The 24,331-nt window shown below is 35.6% G+C and overlaps 1 protein-coding gene across 4 annotated transcripts in view; it reads left to right on the top strand.

Moving 5' to 3' along the window:
* The window catches only part of GBE1 (1,4-alpha-glucan branching enzyme 1), a 172,872-nt gene that overhangs the window by 138,935 nt on the left and 9,606 nt on the right, over positions 1-24,331 (top strand). For all 4 annotated transcript variants that reach the window (XM_075033942.1, XM_075033944.1, XM_075033945.1 and 1 more), the window contains 3 exons: positions 7,569-7,753; positions 8,850-8,980; positions 23,203-23,320. In XM_075033942.1, coding sequence (XP_074890043.1) covers positions 7,569-7,753; positions 8,850-8,980; positions 23,203-23,320 — 434 coding nt within the window. The remainder of the gene's footprint in view (positions 1-7,568; positions 7,754-8,849; positions 8,981-23,202; positions 23,321-24,331) is intronic.

Here is a 24,331-nt window from a genome sequence, read left to right as displayed (position 1 = left end):
AACATTTTTTGAAGAGAGGGCAGAACTGTGCTTAAGTGTTACCAAAATCTCCCCTGAGATGTGAGACGGCAAGAGTTTTGGGTAACTGCGCTAGCTCCTCTTCGGATACAGTATGTGAGGATGCTTCAGCTGGTTTAGAGCTGTTTAAGGGATATTGTTGAAGATGGGAACTATAAAGGAATGTGTTGTTTTCAGAAGCTAAAGGTATTTCTGTTCTGTGCCATGCAGATGTATGAGCAAGCACAGAGAGCTTAACCTGTTCCTAAAGTGCTTTGAATTATAGTCATTCTCCCCCAAAAGCTTCTTAGGTAAGCCAGACACAGCACTTGTAAATACGCGAGAACTATGGTGTCAACTGTGTCATTTTAATAGCATATGAATCTGATAGAGATGAAGTGAAACATATTTCACAGAAGTTTCAGGTGGGAGTTTATTTCTTTTGGTTTCTGTCTTACTTCACAGCAGTATTTTGCTCTTGAATTCAGTTGAAATTTTTAAAAATTACTTTTTCCAGCTTAAAATGAGGACGTACACGAGAGAAGAATGTACCGTAAGTGGTTGGGAAAAATGTAATTGAATAGGATTTCTGGTTTTCTCTTGCTTGCTAAATAGGATGTGTTAGGAATAGATTACAATAAATATGATTTGACGAGAATATTTTAGAAAAACATCACTGAACTTTGAAAGTGCTGCAATCAGCTAAATATAGTATAAAAAAAGCTAGTTAGATATTGCAAGTTGTAGTATATATAAAAGAATTGAGAACTTCTGATAGAGAGGAAAAACTTCAGGACATCTAATCACAAGTAAAGATTAACTGTGTTTATCTGGGCTTGACAACCTGTGTACCAAGCAGTAGCATGGTGTGATTTGAAATGGCTGGTATATTAAAATAGGAAAATCAGAGTACTGGACCTTTTAACAGTAGTATAAAATTAGTACAGTATCTTGCAAGAGCACAGACTCAGTAAACATTTGTCAGCTTCTGTAAAAAAGAAATGGTAAAGTATGAAGCCTCTTGAATTTAAGCAAAGTCTGTGATATCAGAATATTTGCTTTCCTGGATGACTTTTTTGTATTAACCTGTGCCTGTTTGCCTTGATGACTGAGGGATTAATAAAGCTGATCTGTTTGACAAAAGGCATTTATTGTAAGTGACATATACTACAAAAGTATCTCTTTTGGAGGAGAAAAGATCAGTAACCAGTAAGCGCCCTTTTTATAAAACTATAAAAAGTAATAAAATACTTGGTGATGAATATAGTTTCTAAAGTTAACGTTTTCCTGCTGAGCAATGTTGTACAACTTTGTGTTGCCAAAAGCTTTGTCATGGATGTGTTTATATACACACAGTTTTCCTGGGTTTGTAAAATTTTTTTATGTTGTACTTTATTCTTTCTGATTTGAAAAATCTACATTTTCATTTCTTAAGTAAGAATAGAAACCAATTTTCAGAGTTCTTGAAATGTTTTGAGTTTTAGTCATACCAATTGTAAACAGATAAGTGAAGGGAGGAGGGTCATCTGCAGAATCTCCAGGATCATGACAAGCAAGTCTCCTACACCCCTGTAGGAGACTGTGGTCCCAAACTCTTTGAATCCATAAGTGGTTTCTCTGTCACCCAGTTTTGGCTTTTTAAATATAAAAGTCTCAAAAGAAGAGATGGAGAGTATATTGTCCCAATTAAGGTTTTGCCAGAGCTAATATTCCCCAACACACAAATCTTATTTTATGAAACAGTCTTATACAGAAAGTTTCACAACTACTGGTAGTTATCAAAAAGCAAAAAGCTGTGGTTCATATATCTAAGGATAACATTCTGAAAATTTATTTTAGGTTATCTTGAAGGGTTTTTTTAATGCGATTGATTTGTTTGTTTTCTTCAGAGCTTCAACAATTAATCATAGCATTGAAACTACATTTCTAGATAAGCTGAAAGATTTCTCCTTGGAGCAACAAGTCAGACATCCCAGGGAATTCTTCAATTTCATTCTGTAGCTGGCCTGGTTCTTCTAGTCAGCTACTGCGGATAGCACCAAACATCATCTTTCATCCCTTTATTATGTCTACTGAGATTCTTTTGACTCCCCTTGTCTCAAGAGTACTGTATCCCTGGTGTGATCTGGGGTAAACATTTTAAGGACTCAGCACTTTCCTATGTCTTTGATACATTAGAGGCATGCTTGTGTTTTTCATGACTATCACACCAGAGGAGATGCATTCTTTGATCACTTAATACAGGCAAGGTTAAATGTCCCCTCCTTTCTCCCCTAGGAGAGATGAAAGATCTGAGTTTCAAAACAAATATGGTATTTATCCTGATTTTTGTCTTACCATAGACTGGAAGGAGGGAATAGCTGGTATTTTCAGAAAATGGGAGAAAAATACTTTTCTCACAGAACTGGCTTTACCAATACCTCTTTCTACCATTACCTCATGTGTGAGATTTTCTCTAGTCTGTTTTATGCAGGAGTTACGATATAATCGTTTGCCTGAATTGATCTTGTTAGTCTTTTCTGGACCAATATGTCATTGAATACAAGTGCTAGAGAGGTTTTAAAAAAAAATGAAGGTTTCCCAGTGATCTAAGCCAAGTGTTTCAGGAGGAGTCCATTTGGAATTTCACTTTATTATATTGTTACATGGATGACAAGATTTAATGAATGCTTGTAATGAAGCTCATTCTCTCATAATTTGAAGGCAATATAGAGTTTCTTATTTGGTTTTGGTAGTATTAATGTTTAAAAGATTCGGTACAAACATGAGTAAATACAAAGTATCGGAATTACTTAATATCCAAGAGCTTCACAACTAGGGAAAATGAGGATTAATTGTTTGAAAAGTTTATTTTTTGAAATAATGATAAATACCGTATGCTAACTAGATCTAATTTACATTGATTCTATTTATAATCTGCAGATTGTTGCATTGTCATCATTGTTCACAAAGGTAGTGAGGTTAAATTCAAATCAGTTACAACTCCTGAATGAATTGATTATCTGGCTTGTGTAAATTGGCGTAACTCTACTTACTTTGACAGAAATATGTTAAGGTGGAACTGTTGAAATTTTGTCCCAATGTGTGCAGTCTCCAGTTCATCAGTTTTAAATAGGATCTTTTTTATAGTATTTTAGATCATTTAAAAACTTGTTCAGCCTTCCACATGTAATTAAACTCTTATCTTTGATGTATCAAATAAACTACTTGCTTTAACTGCTTTTAAAGTATTTAATGTCATACTTAATTCAAAATACAAACAAACCAAAATAACAGGCATCTCTTGACACTGCTTGCTGCATCTTTTAAATATGCCTTCAGTTCTGCTTAGTCTGATTCTTTGAGAGAGAATTGCTAGTGGAAATGTCTAAAGAAGAGAGATTAAGAAAACTTTAATGACCTGTGGGGCGAAGCTTCAAAGCAATCATCAGGAGCATAACTACTTTGTGGTGTAAATGCATTTCTAGCCTAATAAACAAGTGTGATGTAAATTTTCATTATAGTAATAGGAAGTTAATTTATTTGTTAAAATTGTGATCTTGAAATCTTGTACATAGTAAAGTTGTCCTATATGTGCAATAAGTAGGAAATAGCAAACTTGAATTAATTCCTAGATAAAATTAGTATGCATTGCACTTCAATGATTTGTCTTTGTTTTGTTTCTCTAATCAAAATTTCAGCTAATTTCAGCTTTGTTCTCTGCCTCCCCCACATTAGTTCCATTGTCTTGATTTGCATCATTTGTAGCAGCTGGCTTCTTGTCAATCTGTAGTTCGGACCTTTACATCAAACAGCAAATTAATTACAGGAAAAGAAACCCGGATAGTACTTCTATGCTTAGAGGCTTTCACAATTATCAAGAAGTGAATGTTGCTGATTCTTCTCAGAAATGAGGAGTGGAACATGGGGAAGGGGGCAGTGCATGCATCACAGGTAGCATTAGTTATCTTTAGAAATGAGTGTTGGTCAGTTACCTGTACCTTCCCTTTCCTAGACCCTCCCCTCATTTGTTGTAAAGTTAAATTAGAAAAAAATAGCAATTAAGAGAAAAAAAATAGTAGTGAGGTGTGTATTTTTTTAAAAGATTTTACAATCATAGAATAGGTTGGGTTGGAAGGGATGTTAAAGGTCACCTAGTTCCAACCCTCCTGCCATGGGCAGGGACACCTTCCACTAGACCAGGTTGCTCAAAGCCCCATCCAACCTGGCCTTGAACACTGCCAGGGATGGGCCAGCCACAACCTCTCTGGGAAATCTGTTCCAGTATCTCACCACCCTGACAGTGAAGAGCTTCTTCCTTACATCTAATCTAAATCTACCCTCTTTCAGTTTAAAGCCATCACCCCTTGTCCTGTCACTACATGCCCTGGTAAAAAGTCCCTCTCTGGCTTTCTTGTAGGCCCCCTTTAAGTACTGGAAGGCTGCTATAAGGTCTCCCTGGAGTCTTCCCTTCTCCAGGCTGAACAACCCCAACTCTCAGCCTGCCTTCCTAGGAGCAGTTCTCCAGCCCTCTGATCATCTTCATGGCCCTCCCCTGGACTCGCTCCAACAGGTCCATGTCCTTCTTATGTTGGGGGGCCCCAGAGTTGAACACAGAACTCCAGATGGGGTCTCATGAGAGTGGAGTAGAGGGGAACAATCACCTCCCTCAACCTGCTGGTCATGCTTCTTTTTAGATAGCCTCAGTGCATCTCAAGTGCAAAAACACTCTCTGGAGTTTATTGGAAGGCCTGCTTGCATCCTAAATGTTAGTTCCTTCTCCCTATACCGCATCTTAAAAACATAACCAAAAATGCCTACTTAAACTTGTTCTGTCATTATGTATGAACTTCTATTTTTCTTTCTCAAAAGAGAAGTCAAGGGACCCTTTTAAAATCAAGCAACACATGCAAAAAACTCATGAGTGTGTTGTCCAGAAGGTGCCCATAGAAACACGTTTAAAGTGCGAGCAGTCAGTGTTTAGACCCTCAACATGCTTTACAGACATTAGGAAGTAATTTAATCTTCTATCAAGTTGCTGCACTACATTAAATTCCTTTTTTCTTAATGACCATTAGTAATGGCTAGAACAATAACATTGCTTTTGTACTTTGCTGTGCTGCTATTGTTCTTTAAAAAAAAAAAAAAACAACAACAAAATGCAACATTCAAAGAACTTTGGTGGGGAAACAGGCAAAGCGAGTGGAGGTGGGGGAGTTCGTATATGGTATAAACTTTCTACTTACAGTGAAATACTCTATTGAAATGATGGGCTAGTTTAGTCTAATTTATTTGCTATCTTCTGTTGCTTATTTCCCCTGTTTTTATGTTTTTCTTGAACAAATAGATGTGATATTCTTGGCTATCTTTTCAAGATACAGATCATCTCTGACTTTCTGATGGTTTTTGCTATCTTTAACTGAACTATCTCATGTAGTCTATCTTTTCAATAGCGCACAGATCATGAAAGAAGGTAATACTTCACCCAGCTCTTACAAGAATATTGAATTTAGTTAGATATAGTGTCTGTTTTGTAGCAATATCTTTCCTCATTTTCCGTACCGTATTGTTAGCACAGTTTAAGAGCTCAGTCCAGCATTATTCCAAGGTCATTTTCAAAGTCCTGCTGTGATTCCGATTCTCTTATATTTGTTTCTGGTTTTGAGCTGAATATGAAATTTAGTGGTTTAGCTTTTGAACGGGAAATTTAATTTACAACTTGTCAGTTCGTTTACAAAATGGATACCACTGTGAAGGATTCTCCTAAATATACACGCAGCCTTTCTTTTTTGTTCTCTGTTCATTTCTTTGTTCCTGTGAAGCATGGAAATACACAAAAATCACTTTGAAAATGTACATTCATAGCTGTCACTGCTGACCATATCCTCCAGGCCTTCCAGGCAGTGCAGGCTGTGTGGGACAGCAGATGGTGGCTGCACATGTAGGGTATCCATCCAGGAAACAACATTTGCTTTCTCTCAGCATCCCTGCCCTTCATCTTCCCACAAACCTCCAGTTTATTGACAAAAATTGAGTAACTGCTTGTAGAAATAGTTAGGATCCTTTTTTATAAAAAATAGAAACCCTCTTAAATTTGATCATACTGCTTCCCATACATATTTCCAGGTACACTATTTGTCTCTGTTTTATGGTGAGTAGATGTTCTGTGTAATCTCTATGAAATGTTTGTGATGAATCAACTGTCATAGCCTTTGAAATGTGTGTTTAACTTTCAATGCACTTAACACATTTTAATCCTGTGTAAAATGAATAGTCCAAAATGACTGAGAGTCTGCTAGGCAGCGGATTATAGCACAAGGTAGAACCATTAAGTCCATTTGGATTTGTGTCAAAATGCAATAATGACAGTATATAAAACAAGACGACTTTGGATACATGAAAGTCATTCAAAATACTGACTCCCAAATGAGGTGTTGCTGTGAAACTTCAGCTTTGACAGCTGAGATTTGCTTTGGAGTTTCTACATGAGAGAAGTTAAGCTTTTTCTTGATTAAATTACTTTTTTCCTTCTGTTTTTTAATGGTGTGTGATCTATGTCTGAATAAACCTATTCCTTGTCTTAAAGTCTATTCAGTAGTTCTGTGGGCTAGATAATCAAGATGAGACTGGCAAACTTGTGAAGCATTGCTGTTACAGAAAATCAAATTGAAATACAGTGGCGTTTACAGGGGGCCTGTAAGGGTGGGCACACAGAGGAACCCAGTGCTCAACCATGCTTCATTCCAACCTGAAATGTGTCTCTGGTGCTCGTGACAGTGTGTTATGTTTGGAAAAGGAGCTCCCCTTGCAAGGTTGCTGAATTGATGTATACTGTTAGATTTCCTGAGTTGTCACACCCCTTAAGTCACTTGTTTTCAGTATCAAATACTGAATGCATCATCATTAAGCATTGCGCTTTACTGTCCATAATCTAGCCTGCTACTTGAACTAGGATGTCTTTTTGAATTTTTCTAGGAAGCAAGGAACTGAGATTCAAGTCATCTTTTTAAATAGTTATTTTTATACCACTGTGGAAACAATAATGACAGTATTTATAGCCAGGATAAAAAGTTCAAAAAAAGTGGTCAAAGTGCATCTAACTGGTCTTTTAATTGAAGTTTAAATGATAAAATGGGAGATTTCTGCCTCTGTGGTTATACGAACGGTAGTGCTGATTTCTGTTAAGTGCTCTAAAACAATGGATTTCTACTGTTAAAGTGATGGGTTTAGGTTTCATAGTGACTCTAAAATTTGTATCCCGGTTGACTGAATTTCTGTTGCCCTCTTTAAAGGATGAGAAATTTTTAAGCATGGCATGATAGCATAGAGGTTATAATTCATTTACCACTTTATGTTTCCCCTGGAGTCCATGGATATTTTCCTCTGGTGGTTTCACTGGTCGAACAAACCTGGAACAAGTATGAAAGATCTGAGAGACATTTTAGTATCAAAATGACTGTTTATATATGGAGAATTATTCTTTGGAATTTAACACTTGTAGAAAGGAAATACACTTTAATGTATCTTTCTTTTGCAGTTTTATTCTATTTCTAGCACTTGATTTCACAGATCCTTAATATTTTTAAATGCAGGTAACGAATTTGGACATCCAGAATGGCTTGACTTCCCCAGAAAAGGAAATAATGAGAGCTACCACTATGCCAGAAGACAGTTTAATCTTACTGAGGATCATCTTCTTCGCTATAGATTCCTAAATACATTTGATAGAGATATGAATAAATTGGAGGAAAGATTTGGCTGGCTTGCATCTCCCCCGGTAAGCTGTATATACTAAATGATAAGTTTTTAGTCACCAGTGGGGTACATGTTCAGAATAACAAGAATACCAAATTTGCATGCAGAAATTTTAAACAGCACTTTATTATGCACTGTGTAATGCCCTACCATATATTTCAAGTTGTCAAAACATGTCACTGAAATATCTTCCACAGATAATAGAAATCTGAAACAGTCTCCTTTTAGCTTCATAGCAAGCTCTTTTCCTATTATTTTTGCTATTTTTATTTAGTAACTGCAGATTGGATGAAGTAAAGCAGGCTATAAAATTGTCTGTAATCCAATCCAAGGATTGCTTTGGGAAACTGTAAATTGTTCTGACAATTTCCTTTATATAAATGATTACTCTGTTACTGAGAAAACACTTTCAGTAGAGTATATAGTCTCCTGGTCTTCAACCTGGCACTTTTGTATTTACCTTTTTTAGCCAAATATTGCACTGTACTTCTTATCAAAGCAACTCAATTATTATAATTTGTCAGTATTTAATTATTCCATACTAGTCATAATCCACTTTAAAGAATTTTTTAAATGGATGTCTAGTTATTTATTAATGGCTTTAGCAAATAGAACAAAGGTGGTATGTGCAGCAGTTTAATGTGGCTTATCAAAGCTATTTCTCACACAGGTTTTGAAAAACAAACAAATAACATATCCAGTGCTTCACTTTCTGAATTACTAACAGTAGATGGAATGCAGATCCCTGTAACAAGTAGACTGAAGATTTGGTTTGATAAAAGGAATCCATTTTTTGCTAAAGTGTGATAAAAAGACCGTGTTACTGATCTTTAAGCAAGAATTTTTCAAGTACTCTGTACCTAACATGCTTCTAACTCTTTAATTTTACGTTGGCTTATAAAAAGTAAGCTACAGTTTAGTACTCAAAAATCTTATATGACATTACATAGGTAAACAATTTCAGCTTGCATGTTAATGCCCTTATCTATGTTGCTTGAATCTTTGACTGTTTTACTTGGAATAAGGTATAGAAGCAGTGGGGTTTTTCTTTTTTTATGTTAATTCAGTTAGAAATGAAATATTTTACAGTATTAGATTTTTTATTTTTTCTTTCCTAGGCCTTTGTAAGTGAAAAGCATGAATCCAATAAGGTCATAGCATTTGAGAGAGCAGGTCTCATTTTTATTTTCAACTTCCATCCATATCAAAGTTACGTGGACTACAGAGTGGGTATTGAAACTCCAGGAAAATATCCTTTTCTTCACTGTTTTGCTTGTACAGAAAAGCTTTAGAAGTTGAAAACTAATTTTATTTCTGTTTTCTAATATGAATGCAAACTGTAGTTAAAAGGTAAGAAACCACTTATCATCCGTATAATTTTGCTTTAAATTTTAGTGTACAGCAAAAAAATAATTTAGAAATTTGCCTTCTTCATAAGAGATCATTTTGTAGAAACTAAAAGTAAAAATTGCAATTTAAAGACTACGTTACAGTTTCCTTGTGATGCCTTGCTTTTTGGAATTAAGTTGAGACATGAAAAAGCAAGTAACTCCTGCTTCTTAAACTGTAGAAATTGACCACAATAAGATGAGGCTGTGCATGCAGTCACACAGGAAAATGCATTAGCTTAAACCTTCATCACAAAAGTTGTACAATTTCTGTTTTGTAACTGGGTGGACTGAGAATGTGCCCTTAGCTCAGCTGAGCAGTAAATGATTACTCTTGAGTAATTGGCTGGTTTTACATTTGTATCCAAACTTGTAGCATTGGGGGAGATTCAAAAAATGAATGCTACCTTGCCGGAGGAATTTAATTTGCCCAAATTCAGTTTGTTTCAAGTCCTTTGACAAACACAGTCTAGTAAATCTTGCTGTGTCAGTTTAAAGCACTGTAGTTCCAGTTTTGGCCTACTCTCCTTTTATTTATCAGCAACCTCAGGCAACTACTGCCATATTTCAGTTGCTTTAGTTCAATGTATTACTTTAACTGCTGAGCACTGCTGAATTGACCTACAGGGTCCGAGGGACTTAGCGGGATTCTGGTTTAGAAACATCAAGTCAAACCCACTTTCTTTAGTGCTTTCTTCTGCTACCTCTGTGTGCTACTGGAACTCCTGGCAAAGGTAGAGTGGGGTACTAAATTAGAGTAGTAAAATCTTAATCTGGTGTTGTGAGATATGCCAATACTTGACTGTCATAGGCTTCAGATATTTACCCATTTAAGTTGATGCTACTGCATTTTATCTGTCTTGTATGAAATTCTTTGAGTTCTGCAGATGGAAAAGGTGTAAGTTCAGTGTTAAGGACTACAACACATAACAGAATTAGCATGACTTTTTTGCTCTGATACTTATACAGATACGATTAAATCCAATCCACATTTTGTTGTTTACTTTCTACCTTTCTTTTTCAAAGATGCTAGAGGTTCAATAATCAGAAACGCGCAAGAAATATTTTTTAAAAATCTCACTCTTAATAACTTTTGTATCACTGATTTTCTCTCTTTTCCATAGCACATCTTCATCAGGTTTGTATTTAATTACGATTGTATATGAGGCTGTTTTCCTAACTTCATATTCTGGTTTGTGCTAAATTAAGTGAATACCTAGGCATTGCTTTTTGGGGTGTGTAAATACCCTACACACATTGTTACAAAAATTCTGCTCCTTGGTATTTACAGCTAAAATAAGATTAAGCTGTGCTCAGGCTTCTGAAACTAATTGGGCTTTCTTTATGTTTATGGAAATACTTTTATGACCAGTTTGTTGACTAAATATTTAATATAAGCAGCCTTTTTGTTTTTATCAGTGCTCTAAATTTTTCGGTCATTTCAGAAACACTTAATGTATCTATTTTACACCACCAGAATCCCTTTCTTCTTATATAAATTAGGCATTTACTGTTTGCATAGAATCCTGAACGCATTGGTCCTGTTTCAGCTGAGGATGCTCTATAGTAGCTTTTATGAAGAAGTTTGTGAAATCTGCTTTTCAGTGGTTTTACCTTGCAATTCAAGGCCCAGTTGGATTTCAGTAAGTTGATCTGTTACTAGTTCACACTGGGCATTGAAACAGCTTTCTATTGTATCTTGGCCAGAAACAGTCATTGCTAATTGATTGGGGCTTTTTTGTTTGTTGGTTTGGGGCTTCTTTTTTTTTAATGTAAGCAGAAGCTCATTGGAAAATGATTGCTATTCACTTAGTAGTAGATGATCAGGGATTTTTTTACATCCTTAAAGTTTATTTTGGTTCACTGAAAATCATACTGAAACTTAACAACAGCTCAAGTGTATTCAAAACAAGTATGATACAAACAAGGCATACAGATGATTTTCCATATTTGCAGTTTATATCATATTTTTAATATGCTAGTGTCAGTACACATCCTTGTCTTTTAAGTGTGTGCAGTATAATTTTATTTACATCATATATTATAGATAGTTTAAATTTAAAAGACCTTTGTTAAAGCATAAAGATAGATATTAGCTTTTTGTTCACTAACTAAAGTTTTTATTGCTAATGGAACTGCCCATTACCATCGTTTGCTTTTGTTAAAGTGCTTTGTCTGACTAATCCCTCCTGTCCCAAGCAAACAGTGGATTTTGTGGTTCTCTGACCTTGGTGGCAGCAGAGGGCTCTAAATGCTGCTGCTGCTGCTCTTCTCTGTGAAACATAGTGCATCTTCACCTCTGCTGAGAGCCTTGTTCGTTTGGTTAAGGAAGCGTCTGTCCCCTTTTACAGTATTGTACTCCTTGCAACTCTGAGAGGAAGTAGTTCTCTTAATTTAGTGTTCTTACTTGGGAATGACAAATGTAGAATCTTCCCATAAATCACCTTTTCAACAATCTTCCCCTATTCATTTTATTCTGTGGCAGTTCAATGGATGAACCAGGGGAAATTCCTGAAAACCCTCTGGGAGGGAACTGTTGCCAACTGGCTCTCAGCCTGATTTAACCTTGGATATTTAAGTCTGAAGGTAGGAACCTTCTCTTCCTTCCAGTATCTTGGATTCTGAAGATGCAAATTGTTCTGAATGATACAAGTACTTAGGCAGACATATCTCACGAGATTGTGCAAGTTCTGGTTCACAGACCTGGAAACGATCTTCAGGTTTAAAAAGCTGCAGTGTTTTGCATGGTTGTCCCTCAAGGTGAACACAGCAGTGTTTCCCATGCCAGGAGAATAAAAAACCTCCTCTCAGTTGAAAAAAGAATCTCATAAAGACACTTTGCTAGAGTTGGGCATGTGCATTTGAACAAATAATTTAGCTGCCCCAAATGTGTAGTTTTACCTTATAAAAGCAGATTTAATGTATCTTCATCAGACTTTCCTGAAACAGAACTTAGGAAGTTGCAGTGGTTTCTGTTGATTGTTGAAATAAAAATCATAATGTTTCTTTTTAAACTGTTGTGCATAAAGAGGAGAAAATAACAAAGGAGTGAAAAGGAAAATGCGAGTTTAACAGGTTAAAAACTTTTGATTTGGTTCGTAGGCATCTTTACGTTTTTTCTTTTTCTCTTTGGCCTTTGAAATAGAAGTCTCATTTATGTTAATTAAGATCTCTTTATCTGGGAAGCTTATTTATTATCTATATTAACAAGGTCACTATGTGCTCATCCAAAGTCATCACATGGGATGAAGCATTGGGAATCCTTTTCTGAAGGAAGTGCATCAAATAAGACAACATACCCTGATGCTAACATCATAAAAATCTCACTTCTGTTTAGTGCCTGTTGCTAGCAAAGTCCTTGGACAGTAAGCTGGCCATAAACACCTTGAATGTACGTAAACTTTTCATTTCTGTTCTGTCTAGGAGAAAGCTAAGCAGTACTGTATCTACCAATTACGTTCTCAGTATCTTTTCATTGATAATGAAGACAGAAGCTCTCCATTATCCCATTTCTCTGTGTAAAAGTTTGCTCCTAACCCAAGGAAAACCCTGGAATTGTGGAACTACCATCAAGTGTATTAAAGAACTGCTGAAATCTTAGTAATAGCTGGTATGCGATGTGCTTACGTGCTCATCATCGTAAAAGCTTATTTTCAGGAAACTTCATCTTAAACTAGACATACCTAATGCTTTGACATTAGAACGGGAAGATGCAGATAGTCACTGAAACACTTTTCTGAAACTAAGTTCAAAAGCAGAATCATGTTACAGCAGTTCCTTAAGCATCCTCTACTTAGCTGAGTAGCGGTAATGAACTGTATGCGTGGTCTTAAGTGACAGCACATTTGAGGTATTGCAGCATGTGGTAAAAGAAAGTAAGTAAACTTACCTCGCTTCTCACGGGGGAGGAGTCCATGTGTAATATTTGTGATTCTGTTTGTAGCAGGACACCCTAAAAATTCTCTGTTCTATTCATATCTCCTCTGGTTGCAAGATCAAAAGGCAAAAGTTAGCACGTGGGTGACAGTGCTGTTCAGATTTGGATCTACTTATTTTCTGTAGTATTGGTAACTATGTAAGCTGTTAGCAGTAAACAGGGGCTAACTTACACTATTTCTGTAATATTTCTAAGACTGGTGACAGTGAGACAGTGCAAAAGAAAAGGATAGCATGGTTTTCAGAGCATGCAGGAGATCGAGGCTCTTTTTGGTACTTCAATTCAAGAAAGATTTGGCTTTATTTTTAGAAAGGTAAGGGTATCAAATATTTTACCAACCACACAGGTCCATAGGAAGTCCGCTTTATACTCCACCTAGCCAGGAGAGATGCAAATTATGTGCATTCATTTCTTTTAGATATGCTAAGTCTTTCTTGGCTGAGATTTCTAAGTTACTAATCAAGAATAACTGACTTTAACAGTACTTTGCATCAGGCAAACAAAAAAAAAGCATGAATTTTTCTTACTGCAGCTCAGTCTTCTAGAGTAGTCAAACTTTTATAGTATAAAAACAATGAAGAACTGTTTATAGTATCTGTTCTTAAATGAAACATATCCCAAAGTTAACAACCACTATTGCCCTCCTATTCTTGCTTTCAGCATTCTTTCTTCTTCCCTGCCAACATCCAGCAGGCTGAGTTTTAGTATCTATTTTCTTTAAATACTTTGGGATGTTTTAATGTTGACTAGTTTTGTTTCTAACTCTTGTCCTGCAATTGGAGCCATGAATTTTATGTATAGTTTTGTAATGGAACCTTTTAACCTAAGATTTAAAAAAAAATAAAAATTAATGTGTCCTATAACTAGGAAATATGGTCACATGTTACATTAAATCTTAAGAACAACCTCTCCACTTTAAAAGGAATTCTTTATGATCCCTTTGGAACTTAAAAGTGAAGCAGAAGTACTTAGAAACAAGAGTTTGTTGTTACTCTTTTGGGTTTTTTTTAAGAAATTGGTGGATTTTTAATTTGATATTCTGAGGCAGTTACTGAATAAGCCTGAAGAACAAATTGCTATAGTATATTGATTAAATTCTTTTTAATAAAAGGTTTATCTGAATGATATTGAGAGTTGTAGGAGATGATGATCCTTTCACAACCTAGGTTTAAGTTTGTTTAGTGGATTGAATTAGTCAAATTAGTGCATGTAACACTTGTCATTAAATTTGTCTTTATTAAGTGGATGGCTTTGGCATATCAGTATATCGTAGTAATATACATCACTAAGCTGTTGTCATATATAGCTTCTCAGATATGTTACCAGGTATGTTAAAAAATACAGAGCTTCCTGCCACACTGGCCTACATTTTTGTAGGCACTCCTCTGTTCTGATCTCATTGAAAATGTCATTCTTTCAGCTCTTCTTTCTTTGTAGGCTGTTAGTGTAGCAAACCTTATTGTACTTTTGTAAGAGAAGTGGTAGTCAGTAGACAGTCCTTTTGGTCCCACTTGGTTTGGCAAGCCTTTTTCGGAACAGTCAGCCAGTCAGTAGCTATGTGAAGAGTCACATCCAGCTTGGAGTCAGTTTTTCCTTCCCTTTTCTACTACAGTCTTCTCTCTTGTCTTATTTTACTTGACATTGGGTCGCTCCATTCTACATCGTGTTCTTCCAAGGTGACCCACACCCTAGTGTGAGGTATTCAAGGACTGACACCTTGATTTTATGTGTGAGCACGGCAGTCTGTAGATGTTGAGCAATACAAATTGCTACTAAGCTTATCTCTGTTTGTATCTTGACATTTCACGTTGTCATATAGTGCTAAAGTGCAAGCAGGAAAAAAAGTCATGGGAAAAAAGGGTTACTTTGTTACAAATATTGCCATTTTTACATAGCATAACATATCAAAGTATTGTAATGCTAGAGTGAATGAATACCAGCGTCATAGACTTATTGTTGGCATGAATTTAGGGTGCATGAAGACCTTTGAAGTCAGAGTTGTCCATAAGCAAATGGCTAGATGACACCTAAGGTATCACAAATATTGTCATCAAAATGCTGCAAAAAAATACTAAAAAAAAAAAAAAATCAGGCTCTCTGACATTTGCAACCTGCACCTAGGGCTTCTAATGAGCAAATAAGATCACTTGAATGAGTCACTGGTGCGCAATTGCTGAAGGCAAAGGCACTGCTTTGCAGGCTGCTTCGAAGTGTGGTTATGGAACAGTTCCTGCCTGTTAGAATTCAGGGGGTATCCAGCATGTGGAAACAAAGGACTTAATTTAGGATTAGCCAAATGCCAAATTCTATCAAGGTAGTTGATATGTTAAGGTTAATAGGTGTGAATAAGAAATACAGCATACTAATGTGGGAATGCATCTTTGATCTGTGTAGGAAAGACACAGGTTTCCAGCACTATGAGTCTGTATAACTATTAGAATGGCATATGCTATTGCCCAATTTCTGTTTCATTATGTGAAGGAAAAAGGAAAAAATTTCTTTGCTCATGCTGGAATTTTACTTCATAAATTATGCTCTTTCAGAAGCCTTTTCATGAGAAAAAGGCAGCTTGAGCTAACAAATTATTTCTGCCTAATTTGCTTCAGTTTTGAGATAGATGAATAATCAACACAACATCTAGGTCAGCTGTCTCTAGTTCTCTGTAGATAAAATTTTAAATGTTAACAAGGAAACCATTCATAAGTTTCCATTTTTTAATACCGACTAGACCTTTCTGTGGGGTAGTGGTTGATTCCAAGGCCTGTCTTCATGGCTGAAAGGAGGGAGAACAGGAAAGGGCCTTAATAACTCCTTTCCCTTCCATAAGATCCCACGCTGATTTTTGTTAAACAATTTTTCTGCAGTGTTGGAAATCTCATTAAAATTAAGCTATATGTATATATTCCCCCCGCTTTTTTTTAACAAGGCTTGTTATCTTGGTACAAAAGTAAATCAGCATTTTATATTCATGATTACCAACCAATATGGATTTACGTACCTCTAAATTTACATTTGACTTAAGCAAAAAGCATCCATACTTGGTTGAAGTAAAAAGGTACAGTACCCCACCTCCTCCCCAGCATTGTGCCGTGAGTTGAGTGCTAAATGGCTTCAACTATATTCTAAATGTCCTGAACTGAAATTTGTCAGGCCAAGGCGTTAAATTAATGAGAAGATTCATCCAAATACTCCAATACGCCTTTTCTTAATTCTGCCTAGCTTGAAAATCTGGTTTCCACTTTCTTTAGGCTTCTTTCTAGGATATGAGGTGAATGAAAAATTCATTAATTAGCCATATTGATCTGTGGCTATATTTCTTGTTCTGTGTGCATATTAATAATTCATAAATTATGCTTGTGCCGTAGCTTGTTTTTTACAAAATTGATTCTTTGAGAAATTGCTGGTCTTTGGTATCCTTTACCTTTCTTTTGATCAGTCTTGAGAGTAACGATTGTCAGTGATACAGCTGTTGGTGTGCCTGGCTTTCCTTTTTCTGGTTTTGTTTCTTGTCTTCACTTGTTGCCAGGATCTCTTCTTTTATACAGGTAGTATTTTGACAATGAAAATTGCTGCCAGGATAGCTTATCTGTTCTTGTTTTCTGTAGGGTGAATATATTCCTTTGGCCCTGGCTCATTACTGTTGCCTTTGACTTCTCAAACTAGCTAGTGCCTTTGTACATGAAAGTCATATGTCATCTTCATTTGTAATCCTGGTCACTTCTCCATCTGGGCACTTTTTCCAACAGCTTTTGTACATACTTTTGAAAAACAAGCAATGAAAGCGTTCTCTACCATGTATCTTTTGCTGTTGGGAAAATGTAGATAATGGTGCCAGTAAATCCGATCTAAAATCTGAATTGGAGTATCCAGTGGGGATGGGGGTTATTGCAATCTTGGTACTACTTTACTAGCTACAGGTCTAACAGCAGAGATCTTGCCTTTCCTAACAGAAGCTTGTTCACAGTGCTGACATCAACCAACTGTTAGAACAGGTTGCTTGGAGAGGTTATGCAGGCTCTATCTTTGGATGTTTTCAAGAGCTTGCTGGATAAAGCCCTGAGCAATCTGGTCTGGCCCTGTAACTGACTTCCAGCCTGAGTCATTGTTGCTCCCATCTGTATGTTCCCATCCTATGACTTGTGATCCTTGTCTTTTCTCCTTCAGACTTGTTTATGATGCTGTGCCCTGCCTTTCTGTGGGTAAACTCCTGTGGTAAGTGAAGGTCACCTTTCTTGCCTAAGTGAGCTCTCTTCTCTCATTAACTTGCAACTTTTTAGCAGTGGCTTTCCTAAATAGCAGCTTTTCACAGCTTTTTTGTGTTATTTCTATCAGAAAAGTTCCTGAAGATGAGCAAATGTTAAAAACCACACAAAAAAACCCTACCACAACACCCCCCAACCTCCCCCCCTGCCCTCCAAAAAAACCTCCGCACTCACAAAAAACTGGCTCAGAACCATGAACCAAAGCATGGTAAGGGTTGATGAGGAGGAGAATTGCTCCAAAACTGTACTCCCAAGCCCATCTTAAATATTAAGGTAGACTCACCCTCTGATTCCCCTAGTCTCTCACATTGAACATGAGAATCCAATGAACATGTGAAGTAGAGGGAAGTTCAATATGTGCTTGCTTTCTGTCTGGCAGCTGTACCACTAAAGGTAAGCATCAGTTCCATGACTCTTGACTCTCCACTCCCAGTTCAATGTGTACATCTTACACATTGAGGTAAGTCGCTTATGGTCAACAAAATGGCACTTGACTTTTTCATACATTGAATCTTTTAATTCTGTGTGCAGTCAGTTTCAGTTTTGAAGAAGGAGGTGGTGAATTAACTCACTCTATGAACTACCCTGAATTGAATTAATTCAATTTTAATTTTTTCTCAGAATAACCTTGGGTTGCATCTTCAAGGTGAACAAACAGATACACACAGAGCCCTGCCTAGGAAATATAGTAAGTTCTCAAAGTGAAACCAGGGAAGGTTTCTCTTCTGTCTCCTGAGACAGATTCACCTAGAGAAAATTAGCATGATACCTTATACATCTGAATCTCTGGTTGTACGTAAATAAAGAGAAAAATGTGCCTAAGTAAAGACAAAATGTAATTTCAGATAATATGTATTCTATGGGTGTATTTAAGGACATTTGCACTTCTGATGGTGATAGATAACTATGAAAGCTTCAATTAAAATATGAAACCTACATCTGTGAACTTCATGTTTTGCCTTGTGTCATTTCCAATTCTGAATTGCTGAAGTACTGAAAAAAACCAGAAGCTATTTTTGTGTTTAATTTTCTAAATCAAAGTAGTACAAGGAAATCTTGGTGCAATAATGATAGGTTCCTAATCCACACTTCATAAGGGTTGCTCCTTAGTAATTTGTAGTCTTCTACATTGTTGACTTAGAGTGACTTTTTTTAATGAGGAAAGTTGAAAAGACTTGTATATTCAGCTGTTAAATGCTGATGTGAGTTATTCTACATTGCTTTGCCAGTTTATTCAACCTGACCTCTGAGCATCCATTTATTACAATATTGAAGATCATTCAGATGTAGGCTGCTTGTATTGTATTTGCTAAAACAAGACTAAGGAGAAATGCTGGTACAATACCTGAAAGCTGGCCTTTGATTTTCATCCAAGATGGGCAAAAATATTTTCCAAGAGTTTAAGGGTTGGATTTGTCAAAATACAACCAGCACATTAAAGACTTTATTTAGAAGTTTTTATCTTATGCCATCACACTGTACATGTAACTAATAAACTAACCATGCTAAGAAGCCATTTAACACAGCATCAGATGGAGTCAGCCTTGGTTTGGCTGCTACAGTGGCCAATACTTTAAAATTACAGTGACTTGTCGCTCCACATTTTATTTGCATGTTCTACTGTCACTACTACTTCTTAATGTTTTTGCAAGAGGTAAAATCTGAAAACATGCTGCTTTCACCAGTGTGTATATATTTTTAACTCTAGAAGAAGATATATAGAACATATAGGCAGACATGTTGATTTAGAAACTTTTTAGTTCATTTTAAATTTCGGATTTTTTTCTGCGTTTCAGGGTTTATTTTTTAATTCTTCCTTCAACAGTGCTTCAACTGTTTTAATTCAGTGTCTTGTTTCAGTAATGATAGAAACTGTCAGCGGTTTGGTATTACACAGCGCTGCTAATGATTGAGGAAAAAAAATATTTTCTTTTCATCTACTATTTTATAACTTGTATTTGAAAGAAGAAAGCCTTCCTGTAATATCTCTTTGTATGCTGTGTGTAACTATGACAGCATATATACTGTAGCTACTTCTGTAAAGGATTTCCCTTAGGAAATACTGAAAAAGGCTTTATGGGCAAGTTGTTTGGTTTATACAAAGAAACAAAAAAACCCCCAAAGCTTTCTCTGCACACCCTAAATAAAGTGTCCAGGGTTACCTCTAACCATTACGTTTGTCAGTAAATCTTTTGATCCATGTAGATGTAATGAGAATGAGTAATTTTAATCTTGTCATATAACTATAATTTCTAGCTGGATTAGGCATGGGATCATGCCAGTGTTACTGTCATTGACACTATAACTGGTTCAGGACAGCTGGCTGATCCCAAGGCTGCTTAAAGGATCAAAAGCGTTCTCATGTCTTCTGTTGTCCATACACTTCTTCAGTTCTAGCTTAAATTCATTTTCTGAAAGTTTCAGACAGAAATAAAGTGTTTCAGCACAATTTTTGATCTTTTCTGGTCTGTACTTTTATCTATGTCCCATCTGTATTGCCAGAACCATATCCTTTTGCTTTTAGCCAAGAAATGGTAGCAAGGGATAAAAATGAAACCTTTATTAGGTATTCCTTTGTATATTGAGAAGTGCAGCAAGACATGAAAGCTGATTTACATATGAGTTTAAAAGAAAATAAATACTTACATACATACCCATGCTCTAGTTGCATGCCTGGAAAGCACCAGAGAACCAGAAGTATGGGTGTTTAAACATTTCATCATATAATAAAATCAAAACTGTAACAGTTCCTAATCCTGATTTTAAAACAGATTATGAAAGGATGAAGATGAAATCATCAGGCTCACTTACAGTCTCTTTGTATATGTCTGATAACCCTTCCTATTTGTCCAGTCTTGCTCAGTTGTGTCCAGACTTTCTAACCTGATGAGTAACATGTCATGTAGGTAATCTCTGTAATGGGGCTGTCATATATAATACAGAGGACCCGATGTACTTAATATTATTTGAACGTATTCGTTTTGTGATAGATGTTTATGTGAGTCAATAAGACTTACAGCATTTTACAACTGGTCAGTTAGAAATTCCTGTCTGCTCTTCTGCAAAGCTTTTAATTATGCTGGACCATCACCCTGACAAATAGCACTTGGATTCTTTTATCAATAGTAAGGGTTGAGGAACAAAATACAAATTATCCTATTTTATGATTTGCATTTACTTAGTGGTGTTTTATGTGTCATTAAACATGCATAAGATTAAATTTAAAAAATGTGTTAAAATACTTATTTCAAAACATCATAAAAGCATAGTAATTCAGTAATTAATGTGGTAGATAATGACAGCCTTTCCATTTCCAGCTCTATCTATACAAGAGTTCATTGCTTTTGCTACTCTTCTCCGATGTAGTGGTTAGGAAATTTAGTCAGAGCATCAAACTGAACAGAAATCAGGCTTTTTTTCAGTCAGAGTACAGGTAGTGTTTCCAGCACTCTGTTGCTGAAACAAGAGAGACGTCACTGCAAAAGAAAATATTTCTATTGTGTGCTTAATTAAAATGCACGACTGTTGTTTAATGTTTTTGTGAAAGTAGTCTTCAAAAACCTAGATACTCATGAAATCCTGAAATGTGAAAAGCAGCTTTTCTGTGAGGTTTAAGTTGGAGGGCAAATGGGCATGTTTACCAAACTAGTTATTTTTCCCTCAGAAATATCTAATTTGAGAAGATCTTAAAATTCTTTTTGACACCATTATTCAGGATCTGATTAACAGTATTTACACCAAATATGCTATGTAGCGAGGTGTGGAGAGGCAGTGATGTTAACCTTGTATTGCTAGAGCATGCTTTTATAGCCTGGGTTTTTTTTTACTTTTATAGCCTGGATTAAGGAAATGGGATAAATAGTTTTAAAATTAGCATAGCTATAACAATTGCATTTGCTGTAAACAGTTTTAAAGGAATCATTATAGATGTCAGGGCTTTCAGCAATATTGATAAATGATTAAATTTAATGTATAGTGTAGATCACAGAAGCAGAGTGAAGTACTTCACAGAGACATTCCCCTGCCATGTTAATAAAATATACAGTGGAGTAGTAGCAGCCATTGCTGATGCTGGGTTTGAAAGGACACTGGAGAGAGTAACTAGAAGTTGTAGTTTGTATTTTTGTATGTTGTACATTACAACAAATGAATGGTAATTTGAATGTGTTCATAAAATAAAGGTGGGCGGGGGGAAGGTGTGTATGTAGGGCACATATAAGGCATTGAGGACTAAAGCTGGCAAAGTATAATTTTCCTAATTTTTTTTTTTTTTTTTTTTTTTTTTTTTTTTAAAGAGGTAACAAACCGGAAGATTTTGCCAGAGAATGTGGTGATCTGCTGTTTCTTCCTTTGGGCACCTACCCTTTAGAACTCAAAAACTAATTTGGTAGTTCTGGACCTTTCTCTCATTTTGCTGCAAATATTTGTGGGGAAAGGATTACTTAACATTAGTGATTTGGTAGCTAATTGACAGCTTTTCATTTTTTCCTCATGTGCATCTATTTTTCTTCTTCTTTGACTTCTGTCAGCAAAACCTGTGCAATCTTCTAAACTGAAATATCTCCAAGTAAATTTGCAGTTACTTTTAGTTTAGGCTACTTTTTGTGTGGTGTGATGTCATGCTTCCATCTTTCTTACTGCTAGAGATTTAAATCAGGAAGACTGGCAGTTGGGAAATTTCCTAAACTCATCTGATAGAGAGTAGTGTAAAAAGACTTAAATAAAAACAATTCTGTTGATATCAAAATCCTTAGATTTTTGAGCAGGCCTATTTTTGAAAGGTTGAGCAAACACAGATGCCCAAGAGCAGTTTAAGAACCTCTGACTTGAAAGAGTGTTGCTTCATTCTTTCCTAATCCTATTAAATACAAGCTCTAGCAAAATAAGATTTTTACATGGCTTAAAATTAAGGAAGCAGATTGTGGAATATAGAGCACTGTTATTTCCCTCTCTGTATGTTTTGGGCAGTGGGGAATGGAGATTGAGGCTTTCTGTTGTAACTTTAGGAGGGAAAAGGATTTTTTAATTATGTCCAAACAAGAAATTCATAGGTAGTGAAAAAATCATAAAATTAAAGTTTTCTAATTGTTGTTGTCCCAAATAAGAAGAAATTTACTTTTAAATATGTGTTAGCTCTTTATTTCCCCATTTATTTCCTTATATTTTCTGATTTTCTTCTTTCAATGTTATTTTATCTTTTATTTTTTGCTAAATCTGTTTGAATCCTTTTAAATATCTGTACAGGTATTCAACCTCATTACACTTTGTTAAATAACTCCCCATTTTTACAACCGCAGTCAGAATGTTTGTCTCTTAAAAGGTCTTCTATTACATATAAGCTTTCTTTTGTTCCTCTGTGCTATAATAATTCAAACTCTTTTCTGAAAAACTCTCAAATGACTTGTGGGGTTTTCTTCTGTAAAGTTATATGCTTTTGTCATTAACACTTGAGCAGATTCTGACAGAGTCTAAAATATCGCTAAACACCAATTGATTTTGATGGTCACAATTATGTAACTTCTTAAATGTAATTCAAATCCAGTTTTTGTTTAGTGGTACATTTTTAGTCTAATTCATCACATAAAGTGCTATGCATATCTACTGTAATACTATAAACTATTCATGGAAGATTCCAGAAGAGACTGGAAGGTGCTTTCTTTACTAGGAGTCACTATACTAACATGACATTTTCAAGACAAAATGTCATACAGCTACTATATGTTCTGTATATTTTTGCACTCTTTTCTTGTATTTTTTTAATATTATTTTTGCTTTATATTGAGTATATTAGCATGAATTCTGTTGCAGCAGTTCTAGGTTTTTTGCTTTGATTTATTTCCCATTTAACAGTAATTTGGCATGGTTCCTTAATAGTTTTTTTTAAGTATCAAATCCTTCTGGATTCTGATGCTGCAGAATATGGAGGGCATCAAAGGCTGGACCATAGTACAGAGTACTTCTCTGAAGAATATCCTCACAATTATCGACCTAATTCACTTATGGTAAGTAAGATTTTTTTTCTTTCTTTCTCCTTTCATCTGAATAACTTTTTAAATTCTTTGGACAAATATGTCTATTCTACGAGTATTGGGGGGGCATGGTTAGTCTTTGTATGAATACAGTAGAGATGACAATCTTATGATTTGATTATGACCTATAATGTTACCTGACTTCTCTCTTTTGATATTACATTTAAATTTGCATGCACTCTTGCAGTGTCTGGCACACAACGTTCCTTGCCAACATGCATGAAAACCTTCTAATGTGCTTTTGAGTTGTCATTTTTAATGTCATCATTTGCTTTAGCTTCATGTCTGAGAAACTCCATCTTCATGCTTGCTTTTTGATTTAAAGCTCTGTAGAAACTGAATCTTGCGTGGCTTTCTTAAAATCATTTGCTTAACTCCACAAACACGAATTTGAGCAAATCATGCATTTGCCAACTGTCTTTCTCCTCCTCAGTTTACAGAAAAACTTTGCAAAATGTAACAGACGTTCTCTGTTCACATAAAGAATTTCAAGAATTTCCAGTCCTAAAGTGGTATGAGTAATGGATAAAGACTTTCCCACAAATCACTTCAGATGAAGTGGGAGGCATATCCTCACATACAATTTCTGTTAGCTGAGATGGTGACTAATAAAAACTCTACATTTCTTAATTACTCTTGAAATCATAATTACTTACCATAATTAACAATTTAAATGTCATTTTTCCCATTCTTTATATATGTACATGTATACATATATACACATATTTCCCATTCTTTATATATGTATTCACATATGCATATATGTTCACAAGCACAACAGAATAAGATTCAAAAAGACCATGAATTAAGGCAGAGTTCACTGAAGAAGTTCTGAGAATGCTTATATTACAAAGTTTTCATATCTAAAGCATATACATGGGTGAAGGAGCGTGTATGTGTGCATAGGTGTATTTATACACATGAACACCTGTAAATAAGTTACACTTGTAATCTTAACAGGCTACAAAAGTGGAGTATCTGCAC

Source organism: Buteo buteo, chromosome 8 (assembly GCF_964188355.1).
Source record: "Buteo buteo chromosome 8, bButBut1.hap1.1, whole genome shotgun sequence".
NCBI lineage: Eukaryota > Metazoa > Chordata > Aves > Accipitriformes > Accipitridae > Buteo > Buteo buteo.
Note: the sequence above shows the minus strand (reverse complement) of the source record. Positions and strands in the feature narration are given on the sequence as shown.